This window comes from Oryzias melastigma, linkage group LG23 (genome assembly GCF_002922805.2).
Source record: "Oryzias melastigma strain HK-1 linkage group LG23, ASM292280v2, whole genome shotgun sequence".
Classification (NCBI taxonomy): Eukaryota; Metazoa; Chordata; class Actinopteri; order Beloniformes; family Adrianichthyidae; genus Oryzias; species Oryzias melastigma.
The window spans coordinates 8523493-8545581 of NC_050534.1; the positions used below are offsets into that span (position 1 = coordinate 8523493).

The 22089-nt window shown below is 39.3% G+C and overlaps 1 protein-coding gene across 11 annotated transcripts in view; it reads right to left on the reverse strand.

Annotated features, from left to right (window-relative positions):
• cald1a (caldesmon 1a) overlaps positions 1-22089 on the reverse strand; it is a 76307-nt gene that overhangs the window by 41447 nt on the left and 12771 nt on the right. For 4 of the 11 annotated variants that reach the window (XM_024290970.2, XM_024290979.2, XM_024290988.2 and 1 more), the window contains one exon: positions 386-471. In XM_024290970.2, coding sequence (XP_024146738.1) covers positions 386-462 — 77 coding nt within the window. In that variant the 5' untranslated portion in view covers positions 463-471. Of the gene's footprint in view, positions 1-385; positions 472-2778; positions 3264-22089 lie in introns of those variants that run through there. The other 7 variants (XR_004947133.1, XR_004947132.1, XM_024290997.2 and 4 more) reach the window with 5 other exon arrangements.

A 22089-nucleotide genomic window follows, 5' to 3' on the forward strand; every position in this document is an offset into this window, starting at 1 on the left:
GCATCACGGAGCGACAAAAGGTCATCATGTTGGATTTCTTATCAACCCCTTTGTTCCTTTTGGCTGCCTTAGTGGAAGCCAATATTTGTGGCGTGGCGTTTTAAAAAGGGCCTGCTCCTTCCTTCCTTCCTTCCTCCTTCCCTTATCCAGAAAGGAGGTGAGCCGAGCATTGACGGAGCGGAGCTTCATTACATCACTCAGGCTGTGCTGCAGTGTTTAAACAACCTCAAACGGTAAATGGCAGCAAAGCCTCCTCCTCAGGTGAGTTTTAAAGCCCCGCTGAGGACTGACCTTTTTTAAATTCTGCTTTGCCAGAGAATTATCTGTGAAGCTGGAGGGCTAATCTGCACATCTTGAATGGGAGGAAACAACGAGCGGTTCTTACCGTTCTGCTTCCAGGCGCATCTCCTCGCGCTTCTGTCTCCTCAGCTCCCGGCGACGCTCAAAGTCCATTTCCTCCATGATTGTACCCTGTGGAGTTGACATTACCAGTCTGTCATTACCGTTATCAGCCTAAATTCATTTACCATACCTTACGAGACACATCGGTTGCTATTCCAGTAAATCCCAGTTGTTGGCATGTGACGATAAAAAAGGGGATTCTAGAGTATTAAATCTATTCAAGACTTTATGGCTGTGAAATTATACAATGAAAACATATGTGAATAGTGTCCAATTCTCCATTTTGCATGTGTAAAAAAGTATTAATAAAATTTCATTCATTAGATGGATCAGTTCTATGTGGGTCGCATTAATTTAATTTTCTTGGATACATTTTGTTTGGCTCATAGGACAGTGCCTTTTAACTGTCTCTGATATATTCATAGAAAAATATGCACAGATGCTCTCTGACGGCCCCTATAGGAATCTAAGAAATAGAGCTTGAAGTGGGATAGCCACATGGAACTAGGAGTGTAGGGAAAAATAATTTTGGAGATATTTTGCAATATCTTATTTGTAATACTTGTTTAAAAAAATCCTAATATGCAATAACTAAAATAAAGACCAGAAACTAGGCTGTAATAAATTCATTTTTAGTTTGAAATTGTTTTTCTGAGGAACTGCAATTCCTTCTGGGTTTGCAGATTGACTTTATATTACCTTGACAAAGCGAGTGTGACGTCACCTGTAGAAAATGGTTCACTTCCGGCTCCAACAAAATGAAGCTAATTCCGTCAGCTTTGATTGGCGATATGGATACCACTATGTTAGAGCCAGATCCCACCAGTAGGCAGCAATTCAACTGGAATCTTTAGGCACCACACTTTTATTGAGGCATCTAACTCGAAATACTATCATGAAAAATATTAGGATCGGCAAGAACATGATAGAAAAAGGTATCAAAGCAAGAATGGTTATTCTGATGAATAGAATGACTGAGTAATAGTAGTTCATTTCTCAATAGAAGTTTATAAGAGTTTGGCTTCTTGGAGCCAGCTGGTAGTTCCTGTTTGAGACGTGAGCGGGGGAGGGGTCACGGTCCAGTTCGCAGAAATAGTCAATGGGTTTACATCACATTTGTGAATGAGAGATGGATGGCTGGCTTGGGTTCAATACGACAACTGGTCTTCCTGAAAAACACCTGCATTAGAAATGAACCCTAGGGGTAGGTCGCTTAGGGCCATCTCAGACCAGGTTAGTCTAGGGTACTTAAAGAAACGCAGTTTGACTAGTTCTCTGGCTGTTATGTTTTGATATACACAGTACCACTGACATTTTGAAGACTTGTTTTTTACTCTTAGGCTTTGGCGGTCTCAATATTTCTCAAATTTCTAGTATACTTTTTTTTATAGTGCACCATGTTCTAGGTCCTTATTGACTGTGGAGCATTGTCAATCGATCCCCTAACTGCTGTTCAGTTTTCCTAATCTAGATTAATCTTTGATCACGATCAGATCTCTGTCTTCAGTCTGTTATACTGAACTTATTTGTAACAGAACTTTGAGTTTAAGCAAGAGAAAAGGGTGAAGAAGTTCATGTTTTCTGTCTGAAAGACGGTTTAATGTGTGTAGAGAGGGGTTAAAACATCTGTAATCCAACTTTGCACATTTTATCTATCACTAGTAATTTTTAACCCTGCGATAAACGAGGGGCTATTGTAATGTAATGTTTTGTTGTGTGTGTTCTTTAACCATACCAAGATATGTGATGGGACTTTCTTTAAGTAAAAGCAGCCTGAGACTGTTTCTACACTTCTCTAATTCAGAGGAAGTGTTTTCATTTTTTATTTAACCACATCAACCTTAGTTCTTGCTTATACTTGACTGGCTGCTCAGAAAGCCTTCATTAAGAAGGTGTTATTTAGGAGAGCAGTAACAGGAAATGCAGATGCTCAGTCTCTATCAACTGTACATTAATACATACAAGCATAATTTCAGTTAGTTTAAAACAAAGTTAATATGTTTTAGAAATGTCAACTACAATAGAATGACATGAACTGCAACTTTAAGACAAGAGTAAAGAGCAGGTCAGAACCCGAAAAAGAAGAAGACAAAAAAAAGGAGAGATGAGAGAGGATGTGTCTAACAGGATGTTAACACCATCAGCTAAAAACAACTAACAAAAAAAAAAGACTGACAGTAAGGCCTGAGACCACCCAGGAGCTACTGAGCCACCCATCGTTCAGCATCCAGTAAACACTGAAGCAAACAACTGCGGAAACGTTCACACGAAACCCAAAGGTAATTCCAAATGCTGAAAGGGAACTCAAAGAAAAATCTGATATTTCCTTAAGAGTTTCTGGTACTTTGTGAAAAAGAACTATATTTTACGTCATACCTGGAATCAGCTTGAGGAAATGCGTGTTTTTCTTCACACCATCCCGGCGTCTCAACAAAAAACTTCCACAGAATTCAACAGTTTGCGGTTGAAGTCTCCCAGCGCTGGCCTCAGCTGACAGAAAAAGCCAAATGCTCACTTATTTCCCCTCCTGCTTTTTTTTTTTTTTGGTCCCTCCCTCGATCTCTTTGTGACCTCCTTCCCTTTTATTCCTCGCCCTCATGAACCCCCCCCCCCATCCATCCTGTCTCTCCCTATCTCTTCGGCTAACTTTTCCTGTCTTGTTTACTGACGTGTCAGAGCTCGGCTGTATTGCTCGTTTCGGACTTCCTGTTTGAAGCGAGCATTCTCCACCGTCCCTTCGCAGACCCAAACATGCAGATAGAGACATGCATATTTACAGCGTGGCAAAACACATATATGCATGCAAGCGCGCAAGAGATACGTTCAAGAAGAAGAAAACAGGGCTGCAGGGGAAACTTCCCAACCCTCGTATTCCCTCCTCTGCCTCCCCCATGAGTCTGTACAGTAAACACAGGCTGTGCTAGAACAATTTAGAAGTATTCAGTGACTCCTTCACATACCACAAAAATTCACCATCTATGTTTAGATGCACGCTTAGTGTCATTTGGGAAAGCGGCTGGGAGGCAAATGGTACTTGAATGTGGGGCTACTCATACAACTGTAATTAAAAAGAAATGAGAGCAATAACGAGAACCGACAGGGCCTCCGAAAATCACCAGTCTAATCACATACTTCCTATAACCAAAGACGCCAGGGGAGACAAACTTATTAGGAACACGAGCATGCAGGCACATAAATGTACGGCTATTGTCGCTTTTTTTCTCTTTTTTTCTGTTGCATGATTTATTCATCTAAAAACTGACTCCCACTGGGCACAGTTCCTTAAACTGCGATGGCTCAAGATTATCAGCCACTCCTCAACTCCCTGAAAGCCTGGTCCCACTTTACAGTGAAGGATCCGGACGTCAGCAAAGATGCCACAAGGTTAACCGTGTTTAATATTCTTTATGGTTAACCATTAACTAATAAATAAGAAGTGAACTGAGTGCTTAATGCTTTTATCTTTGTTGTTTACTTGTCTAAGCGACGGAAAAACTTCAGTCAACTGACTAGCGGTGCTGAACAATCACAATGAATTGCGCTCTGGACTGACTCTTCAAAGTGTGGCTAACCAAACCACGCCAGAGCACAGATCAAAGTGTTTACACTTATTCAAATTAGGGCTGGGTTGATAAAATTAATTAAATGATCTGAATCAATCTAAGCTTAATAGATCAATAATCGATCAATAAAAGTAGATATTTATCTAAAGCATAATGCTAAAGTCCGCTAACCTGATGCTAACGTATAATGGGATTTCCCATAGAACGGCTAATGCTAACGCTCGGTTGACCAAAACAGACATTGCCGACTAAATGAACATCTTTGTAAACTCACAAGCATGGATTTTCCTAACTTTTGTAATAAGGAAACATTTTTAAATAACTATTTGTGGTCTTAAACACAGTTTTTTGCACATACTTTCTTCTTCTTCCGGAACAAGGTGTAATGATATAGCGCAATCGCCACCTAGTGGCCAAACTGAAACGTCCTTCAGGAGAGGATATTTGAGAATCCATGTAACACTATGATTTTAACAATCTCCTTATAATTTCATTAAAAAAATTTACAGTATGTGAACTGTATCAGATCAATATGAAAATCGTCATAACATATATAGATTATTGATGTATTTCTAAACAAATGCGTCGAAATGTGTAAACCGCTGAAACTCAAACTTAAATTGAATTGAATGGATCAAAAGAATAGAGAAAAAAATCTGAATCAAATGGATCCAGGTTTTAGTGAATCAGATCGAATTCTGGAAATTATTGGCGATACACAGCACTAGTTCAAAAAACCCATCAGTGTCAATGATTATAATGATAATCAAAATTTGAGCTTTGCGTTGATGCATCGCCTAATATATATATATATATAGATATAGATAGATATACAGTATTTGAAAACTTCAACTTAAACATTAAGCTGATTTTTGTACTCTACAACACATTGTTTGAACTATTGCTAGCAGATGCACTTTAACTGTAGAACCATTGAATAGGAAAAACAGAACAGAGGAAGAAGCATTACAACCATTGACTGTTCATGAGAACTGGACTGAACGTGTGACATCCCCCAAAGACCACTTCCGGCTCAAATGAAATAAAGTCAGTTCAGTCACAATTTTTTTGCAATGCAGACGTCGCCGTGCTGAAGCCAGATGTCAACAATAAACAGTGATTGGTCCGAGTTCGTCTGAGTCGACATTTCTGTGGCAACCAGTCAGGAGTGAGTTCATCAAAAGGCCACACCCCTACCACTTAACAGAGGGTTTGGGAGAATCTGCCAAACATTTTGATCGTACAACGCGAGACCACAAACTGAACACTTGCACAAGGGAAAAAAATACAATAGAAGACAAAATAAGGTTAGTAAGAACATGTTAAAAAAAAACAAGGTTTCACAGCACGAATGGTTTGTCTGATAAATATAAGGACTGAGTAATCAGTTCATTTTTCAGTAGAAGTCTGTGGGATTTTAGCTTCTTGGAACCAGCCGGAACTTCCTGTTTGAAGCACAAGGGAGGAGAGATTGCTCAAGTCCAGTTCTCGTATACAGTCAATGGTTACAACAAAAGAGAGATACATGAAATATAACTGAAAACTTGATGAGCCATGGGAAGATGAATAAAATTCTGATTCAGCGTCTCTAATTTTACTTGTTCAAAGCTGTAAGGTTTCCGTCTAACTAACTACATAAAGAACGGGAATATTTTCTGTTCAACTGAAACCCTGCAGAGCACTATGACTTAAAATAAAAATGCAAAGAATGGGGCCAAACAAAAAGCTTTTTTTTCTTTGTTTATACAAATTAATTTCACATTATTATGTTTTCATTTGTTGCTAGCATTTTTAAACACCATTTTAAGGTCCTTTTAAGCATGTGGTAGAAGGGTAGACACATGAAAATAGGATTTTATGAATCATACTTTTGATTAAGTTTTACAAATGTTAAAAAAAAATAATGCGATGATGACAAGGGAAAAAAAGTAGTTTCATAGGGAGCAATCGACTATGAGAGAACTGGACCGGCATCAATCAAACAATTGAGGTGGGGGCCGGCGGTCAGTTTGTAACTTGCAAATAAAAAAGGCATCAGTGTAAGACTAATGATTATGACTAATACATACAAGTCTATGGGACTTCTTCACACCAGTAGGTACTTCCTGTTTGGAACGAGAGGGGGGAAGGACCACTCAGTCCAGTTCTCTTATACAGTCAATGATAAAATTAGGTTTTTGTTTAATTTATTGATTTTTTTCAAAATTAAAAAAAAGAGACCACAAACATAAATAGCTACAAAGCTATTTAAGAATAAAATTGATTGTAATACTAATAAAATAAGTCTAAGTCTAAAGTAATTTAGAACATATTTAAATGGAAAAAGAAATACTTCTTTTGTTAGTTTTTTCACGTCTAACCATTAAGCCTGTCTCTTTTCCATTTGCTCTCATCCTCCCAGTCTCCCCCAGCCTTCTCCAATGGCTAGAATGACACATTTATCAGTTAGGTTTGCTGTAATTGCCATGTCTTGGCCTGAAACTCATACGGTTTAAGTGGGGCTCTTTTAAAAGAAAAACAAACTTGATATTATGCTTACAGTCACTTGGATTACACCACCTAATAATGTCATCAAACTCCCACAAAGTTCTGAAATAAAATCATCCAAATAAAAGGACCCCTGTCGGCCAAATAAGGAACAAAGATAGAGTCTGGGAGCCGGGCCGAGGCGTCTATTTTTAGATCTTGTAAAATGTTCCTAATGCAATTCTGGAACTCTGTGAGAAGACGGGCCAAATACTCCTTTCCTCTCAAAGCCTCAACCTTAACGCAAATGCACTAATCTACACATTATGGTTACAAAGCCATACGAGAACTCCTCCTATTTAACCTATTTCAGTGGAGGAGACTTGAAAAAGCCAACAAATGACTTTTCATATGGCAATTAAACACAACTACTCCTCCAGACGTATGTGTATGTGTGTGTTTGTGTGCGCAGCCACTGTTTTGGGTAATGAGTGATGAACAAGGAAAAACTTATTTACTGCTAATTATATGCTTGCCGGCTGTGTGGTTGGCAAATAAAGGAACAATGGTGGCTTGTAATTGGTGGTGGCTGTGAAGCTTAAAGCGTCCATTTCAGGTGCTATGCATGAAGACGTAAACATAAGCAGATATACGAGCAATGGGGTGTGATATTCCACACTTGGCCTTTGTTTAATCAACATAACCCATGTCAAGTTGCAGAAGCTGTGAGCGTTTTAGCATGTTTTCCATTTTTCAAAAGCTAGTAAAATGAAATAGGTTTATCACTAGATTGGGAAGAAACAACAAAAGAGCCAAAAACCCAAAAAGGATTGAAGGGTAGCTTCCAGATCAACGCTGTCAGTCAATAGCATTAGCTCCAACTACACATTCTCATCCCCAACTTGTCATATATCGACATACGCTTCGGGCCCCCTCCATGTCACTTTTTGAAGTCTTGGGGGTCCCCAACTCGTCATTTTTGACACGGTGGTCTTTCCCATTAAATCACAGGTCACCAACCCTGAGGACACAGTACCAAACGTGCAACCAGTACCCAAGGGTTGGGGACCCCTGATCAGTATGCATTTATTCCCCGTCTGTGGGCCAGTACCGGTACGAGTTCACGGCCTAGACGTTGGGAACTAGTGATTTAATGGGAACAGTCAGCACATCAGAAAACACTGAGTTGGGAACATCCAAATCGTCAAAAAGTGATGGGGAACCATACATCCATATATGATGAGTTGGGAGTGCTAATGTGTAAGTGTTGCCATCTAATAAAAGACGCTTTAGCAATTCATTGCCTGGTACGTTGAGATGGGTGTTAACTCAATGGAAAGGAGGAACGTAAAGACTTGCATTTATCATTCAGAGTGAAAGTTTATCAGTGCTAACACCTCGTTTCCATCTCAGTCCTAATATATTAAGTGATTGTGAGGATGGGATTATGGATGTGATGACTAAATACGTTTATATGGCAGCACCATTTCTTGTGTATGATTTCTTTATGCAACTCAACTTATTTACACACCCCTAAACACAATACATCCATAATTATTTCTTATTGTTTAGAGAATCTTCTCAGATTTTGAGCAGAACTGTGAGGACGTAGAACGGGACTCAAGCTCCAGAGAAGAAAGGAGTGACCGGTCTTGAAGATTCCAGCATGCAGGTGTCCAGGTAGCGACAGGTATTCCAGTAATGCAGAAGAAATGCTTGTTCAAAGCCAACCCTCCTGTTTTCTTTCCATCTTGACATCAGTGCAGGAAAATATGTTGCCCACCTGCTGCAATGCGTGGTGAGTTGGAGGGTTAATGAGCCACTTTCAGCGCTTTAACAACCCGCATATTACCTACCTCTCCAATATCAATGTAAATACACAGCCAATAGGCCTCATATAATGGGTCTGTGCTGGTGGTTGGGTTCTTAACTATAAAAAGAAGCTTTTTGCACAAACTGCAGGAGTTCATTTAATTTGACCTCCACTTTCTTCACTTATAAATATGGAAAAGCCTGACATTTTGGGCTTCTTGGAAAAGTTAAAAAGTAGGAACACCATTGGTATTCATGTGTCAAATTTCAGACCAACTGCCAAAGTCAAGGCTTTAACTGTGCAATTATTCCCACTTGTCAAGTATTTTCAATGGTGTGGATTGACAAATGTTTTAGACCAATCTTTATTGACAAAAATGACATAAATGCTTATTTTTTAATGGTAAAATTATGAGTGTAGTCCTTTCATAACATAAAATATATGAGTATAGTCTTTATTATGAAAAAAGTATCCTCTGTCGAATGTTATATATATTTAAAGTGTATTTAATATATTTTATGACCAAATAAAAAAAACAAACTGTAAAATCTTTTAATTCAAGTCACTGGCATTGTTACCATAGGATGTTTGATATGTAAAGTGACACAATAATAATTGTATAGAAAATATTTTTAATGTTAAATGTATTAAACTTAATGCAAACTCTGAAAGAAAAGACTAACAAATAGAGGTAAAAAAATCCTCAAACAACACTTTAGACTTCAGATTTCTTCCCTTCACAGCAACAACACTCAAGCATTTTATGAAGTATAAACATTGCATAAACCAATGCTTGATGCAATACGCTGCCCAAGCACAGGTAAGCATAATAGGAGTGAAGGAAAATGGAAATTGTGAGGAGGGAAAAATGTAAGCAGCCATCAGATCAGATAATCCATTTTGGCAAAAAAAAAGATAATTACTTTTTATAATTTTATCAAATGCATAAAAGCTCTGCAGGAAAAAAAACATGATGCTTAGGGCATAATCAGAGCAAAATGCAACATGCTGGTAGGTAGAGCACTTTAACAGCTGTTTTGGCTGAGGCTCCAGGGAGGGTTTGGGTTGGGTAAACCTCCAGTTTTCTGCAGGGGGAAATAGTCTCCTGAGAAATGCCTGGTACTTAAAAGTGATCTTTTTTTTTTAAGGGCGGCAAGTTAAAAATTAAGATTTACACTTGAAAATGTGCTGATAATCTAAAGATTAAACCTGGGATCAGTTTATGTTGATATTTTGATTGTATGTCACGAATTTTAGAAGTTACAGTTTCAAGAAAGATGATTTATGACTATGTCTGTACGTGTTTAACAAATGAGCAACTACAATAAATAACACTAACCCCTCATTATAGTTAATATAACCTCTTAAAATAGATATAAAAATACAATATTTATACATAATTTGATTGATTACCCATTTTACCAAAACTCCCCAAATTTGCAGATACATTGAGCTTGGTGAAAAACTGCAATAAAATAATATAATAGCTCAACCTATTTAATTATGTCCTCATGGGGAAAGTGCAAAATTAGGGTAAAAAAATTTGCCTCTTTTTGTATTCTGTGGTGATTTCACCTTTTTTTAATGAAAAAGGTACCACTGTTTTTAAATGGGTGCTTGTTTTAAGAAAGAAACTTGCTACTTTTGAAAGATAAAAATTGCTATGGAGAGGAAAGCTCACACAAACCATGCGCAACCTAAACCACAGAGTCAATATCTGTCAGACTCTACCTCTGTGGCGAGATGGTTAATACAGACAGTATATACTGATGGGCTCCAGTTCCCCCGGCGACCCTGAACAGAGTGAAGTGGGTATAGAAGACGGATGGATGGATTACCAAACACAACAGCGTCTGCTGTCAAGGTCCAGCTGGAGCTGTATATTCTGAGCAACCTATGAGGTGGCCAACTGCATCACAGTTTAGCTCTGTCTTAATACCATCTGCTTCTGCTCTTCTCCAAGATAAATTTCTTGGACTTCAGATTAAATTGAGAAAAACTTTTAACGAGCATAAGAAAGGGAAGAAAGCTAAGAACTCAATGCCCATACAAAGTGAAATGCAACACGACTCATCGGAAAGCCTTAAGACAGATTGATCAGACAGAATCTTTCGACAGAACATCCTTTACGTTGGCGATCACATGTAGCACAAACCAGCAACGAGAAATCTCACAGATGTGTGAGGAATAGACACGAGTGTTAAAAAACGTCAACGTTCAATTTAGGGGAGGAGAAAGGAGATTCCTGCATTCCCAGACAATGGTTCACATTCCAGAGCAACTCTTCCTGCCCTGTGAAATATACACACACCAAGACGGACGGACTGAGGTTATCTGTTTACACGCGCACAGCCAAGATATCTCAATGGAATACCACAGAGGCATCATATGTTAGAGGGGGAGGGGGGTAGATCGGGATTAAACAATGATTGACTTTATATCTGGTGTAGTCCAAGAGAAAAATTGTGCAAACATAGTCAGTGTGATCTTAAAAAACCCAATAAAGCTCCCTATAAATGATATATCTAAAACATCCAACAAACCATCGTTTGTTTGTTCTTTTTCTATGGTAGATATCTTGCAGTGATTTGTTGAATTGATAGGCTTCTAGCATTATCACAGTGTCACAATGATGTCTTCAGGTTGGGAGATAAACAGCATCTTAAATTACAAAAGGGAATGAAATCTCTGCAGAAAGTATTATAAGACAGAGTACATATCCTGATCACAACACCACCCTTACCGTTTTGAAGCTGCAACTTATCACAAACTTGACACCATGAATAACATTTGTTTCAATTATCGCTCAAAGTGACAAATCCCTGTTGGACAGGAAGCTGTAAGCTTGATACTTTCTGAAGTGCTGCTGCGATAAAATAATAAATAATCTCTTCTTGTCGAGTATTTTTAAATCATGCGGTTTATTTTCCATTGAAGAAGGGTTCACTTAAATGTGTACGCACTGTTCTCTGCTATATTTTTCCATCATGAGTCATTGTCCCTTTTCTCTTGGTGATTAGACTGTGACTTTTCTTCTATAGAGACAGATTTAAAAAACCTATGGCTAAAGCTTGTTTCTTATGTCCTTGAATGACAAACATGAAGTCCTTTCACACTAAGGTCATACACACACCAGACGGTTAGTGTATGAAAGTTCAATTCATTTGATAACTACGATCCTCACACGCAGGTAAACAAGCTGATGTGAAGGCCTGGAAGAGTTTAATTCGGTGGACCTCTGGTGTGATCGCTAAATGTGCTGAGGTTTTTAAAGCTATGACATCAGTGATGTGATGCCACCAAGTAAGACTTATAAAATTTGGCTCGCTATGACACAAACAAACCAGCAATCCACATTGAGCTTTATAAGATAGATCATAAACATAAAGAAAGATGGCATTATTAACTTCATTATCAACTTCATTGATTTAGAACATAGGGAGTTTACTCCAATCATCTGAACAAAGCTCTAGAATGTGGAATAGTGATAGTTTTATTTGACCCACCCACCTGCTTATCTAAAATTCAACCTTTAATAATGCAGACATTTGAGTTAGGTGATAACCATTTAACACTGGAGATGTCTCCAGCTACACCCAAATAATACACACTCTTTGAAATATTGTTACTTTTCAACTGTCAGCGGATTCTGACACAAAGGAAATCGGCTTTGCGCCAATATGCAACACTTTATTAACAAAAAATGCAACACTTTGTTTGATTGGTGCAATGCCGCTTCTTTCCTTTGACAAAATCAGTTGGTTACTGTAAAGTGTTGAATATTGGGTAAGAAATCTGTCAATGAGAAAAATACAAATATAACTTTTAATTTTATGTTTAACCCCTGTCTTTTTGGAATCCAATGTCTACAGCTTCTTTTTTGAATACAAAACAGTGAGTTAACAGAGGAAATTGCGTACTCAACACGAAGACAACTCATATTCAAAAACAGACATGACAAATATAAAACTAAATCTTGTATTCATATTTTTCTGCAAAATTGTACACAAAGTATTGTTTTGGTGCACAACTTTGTCTTTATGAATCTGTTTTTAGTTGACAGATTCATTAACCCATAGTTGCGTATTTCTATGCTGGAATTACATTACTTTCGTGAACAGTTGAAGAGTTACGGTAATTTAAAGAATGTCAACACTGGAGCTAAAGCTCCAGTTCAGGGGTAAGGGTAAAGGGTCAACAACTAAGAAAGCAAATAGCAACAAACCGAATTTTCACATCAGGAAGTATAAAATCAAATTATAATCAATGGGAAATAATTCCTTTTTAAAGCAGCCGCCAGTGGTCATTTTGGAAACTGCAACCTTGTTACTCCTAAAATGGAAAGCATGAGCCTGGAAGTCACAAGCCTTTTTCTTTTTCCAGATGTCACCATATAATACACCTCAACAACTAAAGAACTAATTCAGTAATAAAGGTTTAAGGAAGTAGTATCCATGCTCAAGCACTAAATGTTAGTGGCAAAAGGAAAATATATATAAAAAACAAAGTCTCAGTGAAAAACATTTTTGGTCCGGCGACTTTAATGACAAACATTTTGCATAATAACAGTCCCCGCCCTCTCACTGAACCACGTTTACCAACATTTTCCAACTTTTCTAGAACTCGTGCTTTTGAATTTGTGCTGTTAACCTTTATTTTTTCATCTATTCAAAATACATAGAATCAGAATCAATTTTCCTACTTCACCTACTTGTTTTGGTATACTTTCATACTTTGCATTCATACAGACAATAAACTGCAAGCTAACCAGGATCCACATGTCCTCAGCAGACCAGGGTTTGGGCTGCTTCAGTTTCAGATGAGCTTTCACATCTGCCATACTACTGCGATAGAACCTTGCACTTTATTGTGGCTCTAACAAATCCTAAATTTCTGCAGCAATAATACCCCATCCTCATTTTGCAAACTGCAGCTTTTTTGTGTGTTTTTTTTAAGACTTACGTTAGCTTCTGCCTTTTCCTATGTGAAACCAACTTCAACACTTTTATTTACAACTCTTAAGCGTTTATAACTGAAAACAAGACAATAAATTCTTATTTGCAAGCCACTGGTCCAATTTACCAAATTAAATAACTGCCCAAGAGCAGGCAATGTAGCTGCTGGCTGAAAACAAGGGTTATAAAACACTGCCTTAAATTTAAATGTTGGTTTTTAAGAGGGACATTTGCATCAAGAGTTGGGTTGCTTCCGACCAAATCATAAATAATACTGTAAAGAGGCAACTTCTTTGTGAAACGGCAGCGAGAGCCAATATAATCCCTCTCCAGTCTTTGGCTTTAAAAGGATTGTGTCCCTGTTTAAAGTGCACTGTCAGATGCAGCAGCCACAACCAGAATGAGAGAAAGAAAAAAAAAAAACATTCCAAAATGTTCAAATCCCACACAAAATAGGGATGTTTGTACAGCATCAAAAGGGTACTGCTGGCTGGCGGTGCTCCATATGACCAAATATGGAAGGAAAAAATGCTGCCTTTTCCCGTAACCAAACTGGGAAAAAGAAAGAAAACGAAAAAAAAAAAAAAAGTGGGAAGGTTTTCTTGCATGCTGCGTGCACAGCGAAGATGAAGCTCTCACACTCGCTCACACACAGTGGCCGCAGAGTTGGCTTCCTCTCAAAGCAGCTTGACTGATGGGGATGTTGGACCTGCGGTGACACCTCAGCCGACGCTGCTGGCCGGGGCTGCACACCTGCACGACCACCTTTCCTCTGTGCTGAAATATCACATTTTATTTTGTACGCAGCAGCTCTCTTCACTTAAACATATGAGCTCCAAAAAGGAGCCTCTGCAGTTTATTTTGAATCCCCCCCTGGAAAGGGAAAATTCCAGCCATCTCTAATGCCACAGTTCCCCACTTAAGTTAGAAACAGTTTGTTTATCTGCCCCCTCCTCCTCCCTCCATGTTTGCTGTGTAGAGTCGCTCTGACACTGCAGCTGCCTGTTGCCAAGAAATACATTTCTTTGCAGGCATGTCATCTCACAGGAAGCTTATCGAATTGTCTGATTATTTTTTTCCTTTTAGCTGCAAATTGAAAAAAAAAAAAAAAAAAAAAAAATAGAAAACTGAAGGACGATTAGAAAAAGAAAGAAGAGACTCTCTGCAGTGAGAACAGAACACTCTGATCGATGAATGCTCCTGAACGTTCACATAAAACTAAAAGGACTAATTAAAATCGGAGGGAGCGTTGAGTTTGCAAGAGCTACTAAACACAGGAAGCTGCTGAGAAAAGGCAGAATGCTTGAGGCTTTAACCAGATACCCAAAAAATATATATAAAAATAGGATGCAAGTTTAAATACGTGCAAAAAATTAAGAAATCAAGTTGCAGAAATAACAACAGAACTCCTAACCATCAAAGCAAAAGACTGACAAGTATGTATGCAAAAAATAAAGAAACAGGTCAATGCTGAGTCATCATCTGCAAAAATGCGTGAACATGATAGCTGAGTTAACCCTTTAACACCATAGCTTTAGCTCTAGTGTGGTCGTTTCATACATTAACTTAATTCTTCAGCTGTTTAAACAACTGACGTAATTTCGCTGGATTTGAAGCTGCAGTTAGAACTATGTTAATTGCGACGAGTCACAGTAGTTCAAAGAGCGTAGGATATTTCCTGTCACCACGGACAAGTTTGGTGATAAGGGGCTAAACAGTAAATAAAGCAAATTAAGGTACTTAGAATAGAAATCTCAAAAAGATGACGTAAAAAAGATCCAGAATATAATACATCAAAAATCATTTTTATGTATATTCTATAAATTTTAAAAAGTGTCTGCATTTGCCAAAAAAAAGAAGATATTAGCTTATTCACATCAGGAAAGTGAGAAAATATATAGTACCTTTATATGTATGCGCTATATAAAAAAAGATGTCTATCAACCAGGTTAGCTTGTGCTCACTTCTATTAATGTTTTTAGCCTGATCTGTTAAAGTAGACATAAAAGCATTCTATTAGTTCAGTTTGGGAGTGAAACCTCCCTTGATGAATTCAACACATTTTCCAATAGACACCCTTTGCTTGGCTGCCAAGCACTGAAGAGGAAAGTGATTAATAAAAACCCAGTTCCTCCTTTTTTTCCCCTTATTTGCCTGGGATCCAGCAAGGATTCGTTTTCATCACTGCGGTACGGTTATGTAAGTTTGTCCTTGGAAGGAAAAAAAAAGATAAAAAACAAGATCAGAATATATCCAGAATGTCAACCAATCTTAATAAATCCGCACCCTTGCACTTGACATGCAATAAAAACAGCCCGTTAAATAATACCTCTAGGACATACCAGCGGGGCTTTCATCTTTTTGGTGCACCATTAATGTGTGTCGATGCGGTCCAAATGTGGGAATGTTTTGGGGTCGAATAAGGTAGAATTGAAACAAATTGTGTGCCTTTTTTTTTTTCAAAATAAGACAAGACGATATGCTGTCTTTTTCTGTTATGCGTCTGTAGAGACTGAGCCATCCAGGTTGCGTTTTTGCAGGATTCTGTTCTTCAATAGAAATCTATTCATCTAAAGATTCTGAAGTTCAAAACTAAAGAAACGACTCCAATAAGCAGCGAAACGTCTTCTAGATCACCTATTTATTACATCACACTGTAAATACATAAAAGTCAAGCACATAAAGAATAAAACTAAAGACGAATGGTTTGGGATTGGTCCCGTCCTGACACTCGTTTTTTTGACAGCAACCTCCATCCAGACGGCCCATATGGATACCTGCCTTCAGTCAGAGTAAATGAGGCCTGTGCAGCAGTCTGTGTCTGCACAACAGGACATTAATCTGCTACTAGTGAGCTGAGCAGGGAGACTGTGGAGCCAGCACGCTGATATATGGTGAGCTTTGCTGAAAGAACTGCTACCGCTGACACTATAGCTCGAAAACGTGTTGTCCGGCCGATGGCAATAAAGCAGAGCTAAACGGAAAAACCAACGGAAATAAAACACGAATGACATTTAGTGCGAAAGATGTTCTAGCTATAACTTTAATGACTGCACGTCAATCAGGGCGCGCGCCGTCGTTCAACAACCGCAGCTCAAAAGTCTACCGCTACCCTTCGGTTTGCCGACTACAATAAGACAACAGAATCACACAAATGCATAAATTTTGAGAGGTTCCTTATGTGTTTCTTCAACAGGAGGGGAAATGGAAAGAAAATGGATCTGTTGAACATTTGTGACATGCTTCCTGTAAAAGCAGTCGCAGCGAGCGTGGGGCTCTCTCCGTGGCCGCAAAGAAATTACACTCTGGTGAGACGAAAAGAAAAAGAGAAAATCGGAAGGGATGGGGAGGTGGTGGTGGTGGGGTAAAAGAATATAAGCTGAGGAGTGATTTATGTGGCTGACTCAAACCCACACAAAGGGAGAATGCCTTCCCATCATACCTTACATGGAAACATACATGAGGGGAGAAGCAGTCTACAAAGCATGATGCAATGCTGCCGCGCTTAAGGAGCTTGTTGAAAACATGACAACTGAAAAAAAAAAAAAAAAAACCTTGATGCAAGTTTACCTTATGAGGAAAACACAAAGAAAATCACTTATTTATTTAAATCAACTCCACACACGCTGACACACACACGAAGCAATAAATCCTTATCTTCCTTGCCTTGTTTTAACACACAAGTCGGTAAATCACGCAGTGGAATGCCAATTTTTTGAAGTGTGCTGCGAGGCTTTTCAAGGGTATTACATGACAAGGTATTTTTTAAAATAAGGGGCTGCATTCCTGGAGAGAGATAGGGAGAAGATTAAGGGAGCGGGTGGGCTGTGGGGTGGGGGGCGGTGGGCCATCCAGATGACCTGAACTGGTAGACCTATTACTCACACGGGATGTGGAGAGGTGGAGTGCTCCCTTAATGCGATTTTAGGTTCAATCGTACTGGAAAAAGAGGAACTGGGCAAAAAAATATATATATATATACAATCTGCCACTTGTGGTAAACCATTTTAACAACAGAAAAGTCGCTGGTTACGCCAGAATATAGCATGCTCTTTGACATACTGCAACTCTTCTATGATTTATACAATGAATTAGCCAATTAGCTTCTACATAAACAACACTTACATTGCTAACGTAAAGTGTTGCGTAACGGCACAAAGACTCTTTTCTCCACGAAAGAATCAGATGATTGATTGCGAAAGCACTTCTCTGCTGTAAAGTGTAACACATCAACGCAAAGCTGCTCTTCTCTACTTCAAATTTCACTGAAATTGTTAATTGCGCAAATGGTTGAAGAGTTACAGGAAGGATGTCAACAACGGAGCTAAAGTATGGCCTTAAATTTCTGCCAAAAGTCCCCCATGAGCGTGTGTCAAAAGAGCATCCAAAAGCTCCAGTGTGAAAACTTATACCCAACCAATCATTGTCAAGGAAGAAATCCTGATCTGAACTTCATACGTTTTGAATAGAAGCCATCTAAAGAACAGGAGCTGGTTATAAACCACCCAAAATGTTGACGAAAGCTTTAGTAGAATTGATCGGTGTGTGTATAAGTAGACAAATGCAAGACCCTGCAAGTGAAACCTCAGCATTTTCCGGCATACATCGCCCTCCATCTGTGGTTTGGAGATACAAACACATGAAAGCATCGCCTCTTCGTCACAGAGAGCTCCGCCCAAACTGTACATTCCTCTCTTCTCATTCCACAGATCCTTTCAGGGCTCAACCCGGCTGAAAATCCACTCGCTTTACTAGATCTCATCTTCGTGCATAGCTGTGCTGACTGTTATTATTAATGTGGCGGGCGGCCAACATGGACGGCTGCACATCTTTTTGCCCCCTCTAAATCCCGCTTGAGGTGAAGGGTCTAAGCCGGGGTCTTAAGGTGCCAAAAGTGCTCCCTGCAGGTGTGCTGTGGCTCCGAGCTCCACGGAGCTGACCCTACACACCGTCATCTTCCGCTGTGCGTCATCTGACGAGCGTCAGAGCACGAGAAAGAGCTGACTGCCTTCACTTTTGTTCAGAAATAGGCAAACAATGACTTACTCTCTAGATAAATTCTCACAACACGCCATTCAGAGCAGAATTCTGTTTCCTCGTGACAATACAAAAGTAACACATAGCATTAGATTTTTTATTTCTTCAGCTGCAGATAGCTGCTGAATTAGCTTAAACAAGCTCCTATCACATTGCTAGAGAATGATGGTGCGTTTCCCCCATTTTCATTTGAGAAGCTCACCTTCAACCCTCTTCAGAAGACAAGTTCCATCCTTAAAGAGTTCCATTTTGGGTGTTAACGCTTTATCCATTCTTTCGACAACTGTAACTCTTCGACCCATGACACCATTAACGTAATTCCTGCGTTAACCAGAAATATTCGTCATTGCGCTGATATGCAACACTTTACAGTAATGAAGCAATTACGCAATCCACATACCAGTAAATTCTGTTGTGGAGAAAATCAGTTTTGAGCTGTTGTGAAATCTTTTGTTAGTAATGGGTCTTGTCAGTAACGGCTGATTCACATTAACCATATAAATGGTCAGAGAGTAAAAGCATGTGGTGGCTGCCTGCTGGCCCCGCCTCAAACGTTTGAAACATTTGACAGATTTTCCCCGAACTCGCTTTCAGTGGAAGGGGGTGTGGCTTTCTAACAAGATAAGTCCTTATTAGCGAGAGTGGTTGCCATAGAAATGATTGACTGACTCAATGGTGTATACTTGTATAGCGTTTTTCTCCATTCTTTGAAGGCCCAAAGGGCTTTACAGTCACAGACCCCTTTCACACACTGATGGCAGCTCCGCCAACCTTCCACCAGAGGCAAGGTGGGGTTCAGTATCTTGCCCAAGGACATGTTGACACATGGGTGGGAAAGGTGGGAATCGAATCTGCAATCTTCCGATCCGGAGTTAACCGCCCTACCGCTGCACCACGGCCACCCCTAATCAGATCAATCACTGCTTACTTACGTTGTCTGGTTCCAACATAGACAGCTTATAAGAACTGGAGATAACAAGTGTTGAGGTCCCTCATAGGATCCTCGCTAAATCAGGCCAGAGCCTTCACTGTCACTTCCTGGTACATCTACCACCATATTGAAACGATTTCCACCCTTCGACAGTGATTGGTCCGAGTTGGTCTGAGTCACGTTTTTAGGGGAACTACTGTCGCCAATTATGAGTGAGTTTGTTTTGAAGTCCACACCCCTGCCACTGAAAGCAAGCACAGGAGAAGCTGTCAATCAAACATTCGAGGCAAGGCCAGTGAGCATCACATGCTTTTACTGAGGCATCTGATTGGTCAGTTTATAATTTGAATAACTGGCAATAAAGAAAACATGTATTTTTAAAAAATATAGGATTAGAAAAAAGATGTTAAGAAGAATGTATCAGAGCAATAATGGTTATTCTGACAAATAAAATGACAGAAATAACTGTCTGTTTCTCTATAGATGTCTACGGGACTTTGGCATTCTTGCAAACAGTGGGTACACTTCCTATCTGGAACACGAGAGGGAAGAGGTTGCTAAGTCCATTGAAATACATGTCAATAGGTTCCAATATAGCAACGTCCATATTGTGAACTAAACGGCGACTAAATTGACTTCATTTTGTTGAAGGCAAGGCATTTTCTATGGTTGACGTCAAAAGGTGCTTTGTTCATCTCTATATATCTCAAAGGTTAAACTGGCAATAACGAGGAAACCCACTTATGTTCACCTGAACGAAAAATTTTAGAAAAACTATAGAGCTTCACAAAACTGTGAAATCTATGTTTGTCTTATCCCGTCAATCTCCGATGAGTCTTCAAGATGCGCAAATATTTCTATGCCATTTTTTTTACTTTTCATGTCTCCTAATTTCTGATGAGCACGACCAAGGAAGACGCAGTAATTATTAGCATGATGTGGCATTTCCCACTAAATTGAGGGTAAAATTGTGCTTCAGAAGGTTAATAAATGTGCAGCGTTTAAGCCTGCTAATTCCTAAATTTATTAGAATAACACATTTCTCAGACAGCCATGAAATTGTAAATAATTGAGCCGTGCTCTTAGGAGGCTTCTCAGAGTGGCTCTGTTGAGGTTGCTGTAAGGTTTCCTCCTCTGCCTGAGTTTTGGTTTACAAAGTAGAAGCAATGGGAATGGGAATAAATCCAGGAACAAACTCTCCATTCCTCCTCCTCCTCCTCCTGTACTAATCTGTCCATGGGGGTTCGTCCATGTTTTCTGTAGGGGGAAATATGTCATCTCCACAGATCCACATCTGAAGACCCTCATACACCCGCAGACATACCAACTCAACCCACCACCCACTTTGTGTTTATGTTGAGAGGCTTGAGTGACAGGTCTTTCATTTCGGTCTGCCCGGAGCCCTCTTGCACAGTTTGCCTTGGCTGGTGTGCCACTGCCGGTCATTAAGCCTAACCTGAACTAATGGGGGCCTGTTTTCCAAGGTGGCCGTCACAGGAGTGAGTGGCACTGCGGGATTCTTGGCATAAAAAAGGCCTTAGGAAAAATCTAGCATGGCATCTTCAAACATGGGATGCAGACTCTTTGGGAACAAAAAGCTTTTGTTCTCAAGAAGAGGTGGGGGTGCTTTGTTTCTCATTAAGGCAGGCTTAATGAGGCCAGACAGAAAGGATGCCCTATTCCTCAGACACACTCCAACCCCCTTTCAAACTGCCTCTGTGTCCACTTCGCCACTTCCTTTTTCCTGCTTTGCTGTTCTGTGGAAAACATAGACTGTCGCAGTGTGCTGTTGCGCCCCCCCGTCAAGAGATGGTCACAGAAACCAAAGGGGATCTTGTGGGATGCTTCTGATTACGTTTTGGTTGTCGAAAGCTGATAAGGAGCATTTTAAAAATGACTCAAACTTTGTGCTGACACCATTTAAGCTGGGGAGATGACAAACCAGCTCTAATTCAGCTACATATAAGAAAGAGGAGATGGACATAGAGGAAAAAAAAAATCAACTGGAAAACTGACTATTTGGTACTAGATTTCTTAAATGGCATAAACTTATATGGCGCTTTATTACCTTTCTCGAAGGCCCAAAGCACTTTACAGTCACTGACCCATTCACCCATCATTCACACACACATTCACACACTGGTGGTGGCTCCGCTACTGTACACTAGGCCCAACCTTGCACCAAGGGCAATGTAGGGTTCAGTGTCTTGCCCAAGGACACTTTGACACACGGGTGGGTAAGGCGGGATTCAAACCCACAATCTTCCAATCAGGAATCGACCTACCTACCGCTGCACCATGGCCGCTCCATTCTTTAGAAGAATAGGCTTAAAATGTCTGTTATCATTGTAGGTGCTCGGTTTCCACAGTTTCAGCATTAGATGTTAGTGATTCTTCTGGACTTTGAGTTTGTATGCACACAATCAGTTTTTAAAACCTCTGCCTGATTACAAAATTATCTCATACTGACTGTCCAATAAGTCTTCTTTAGTATAGATTACATCTACCACTTAAATAATGACCACCTGAGTGACTTCATCTCTACTTTATTCGCTCGTATTTCTAATTGACAACATTTGTTATGTCTGTCTTAGCAGAATTAAGAAAAAATGTTTGCAGTCAACAACCATTAATTACAAATAACCCTTTTATTTTGTATATATAATGTCTCTCTACATTGATTTGTCTGGGTAACAATCAAAGCATTATTTTTTGTTTCCATAAAACCACATCAGTTGAAATAATGCAACAGAAAGGATATTTGGTCTAATTTTTTTGTTAACCTTTTAAATAAATATTTAAATGAATAAGATTCAGCAGTACTTAGAAATTATATACTTTTAAGTAGGGCTGGGCGATAAAACGATAATTATCGTTATCGCGATATTACATTTTTTCGATAGTGAAATGAGACTATTGCGA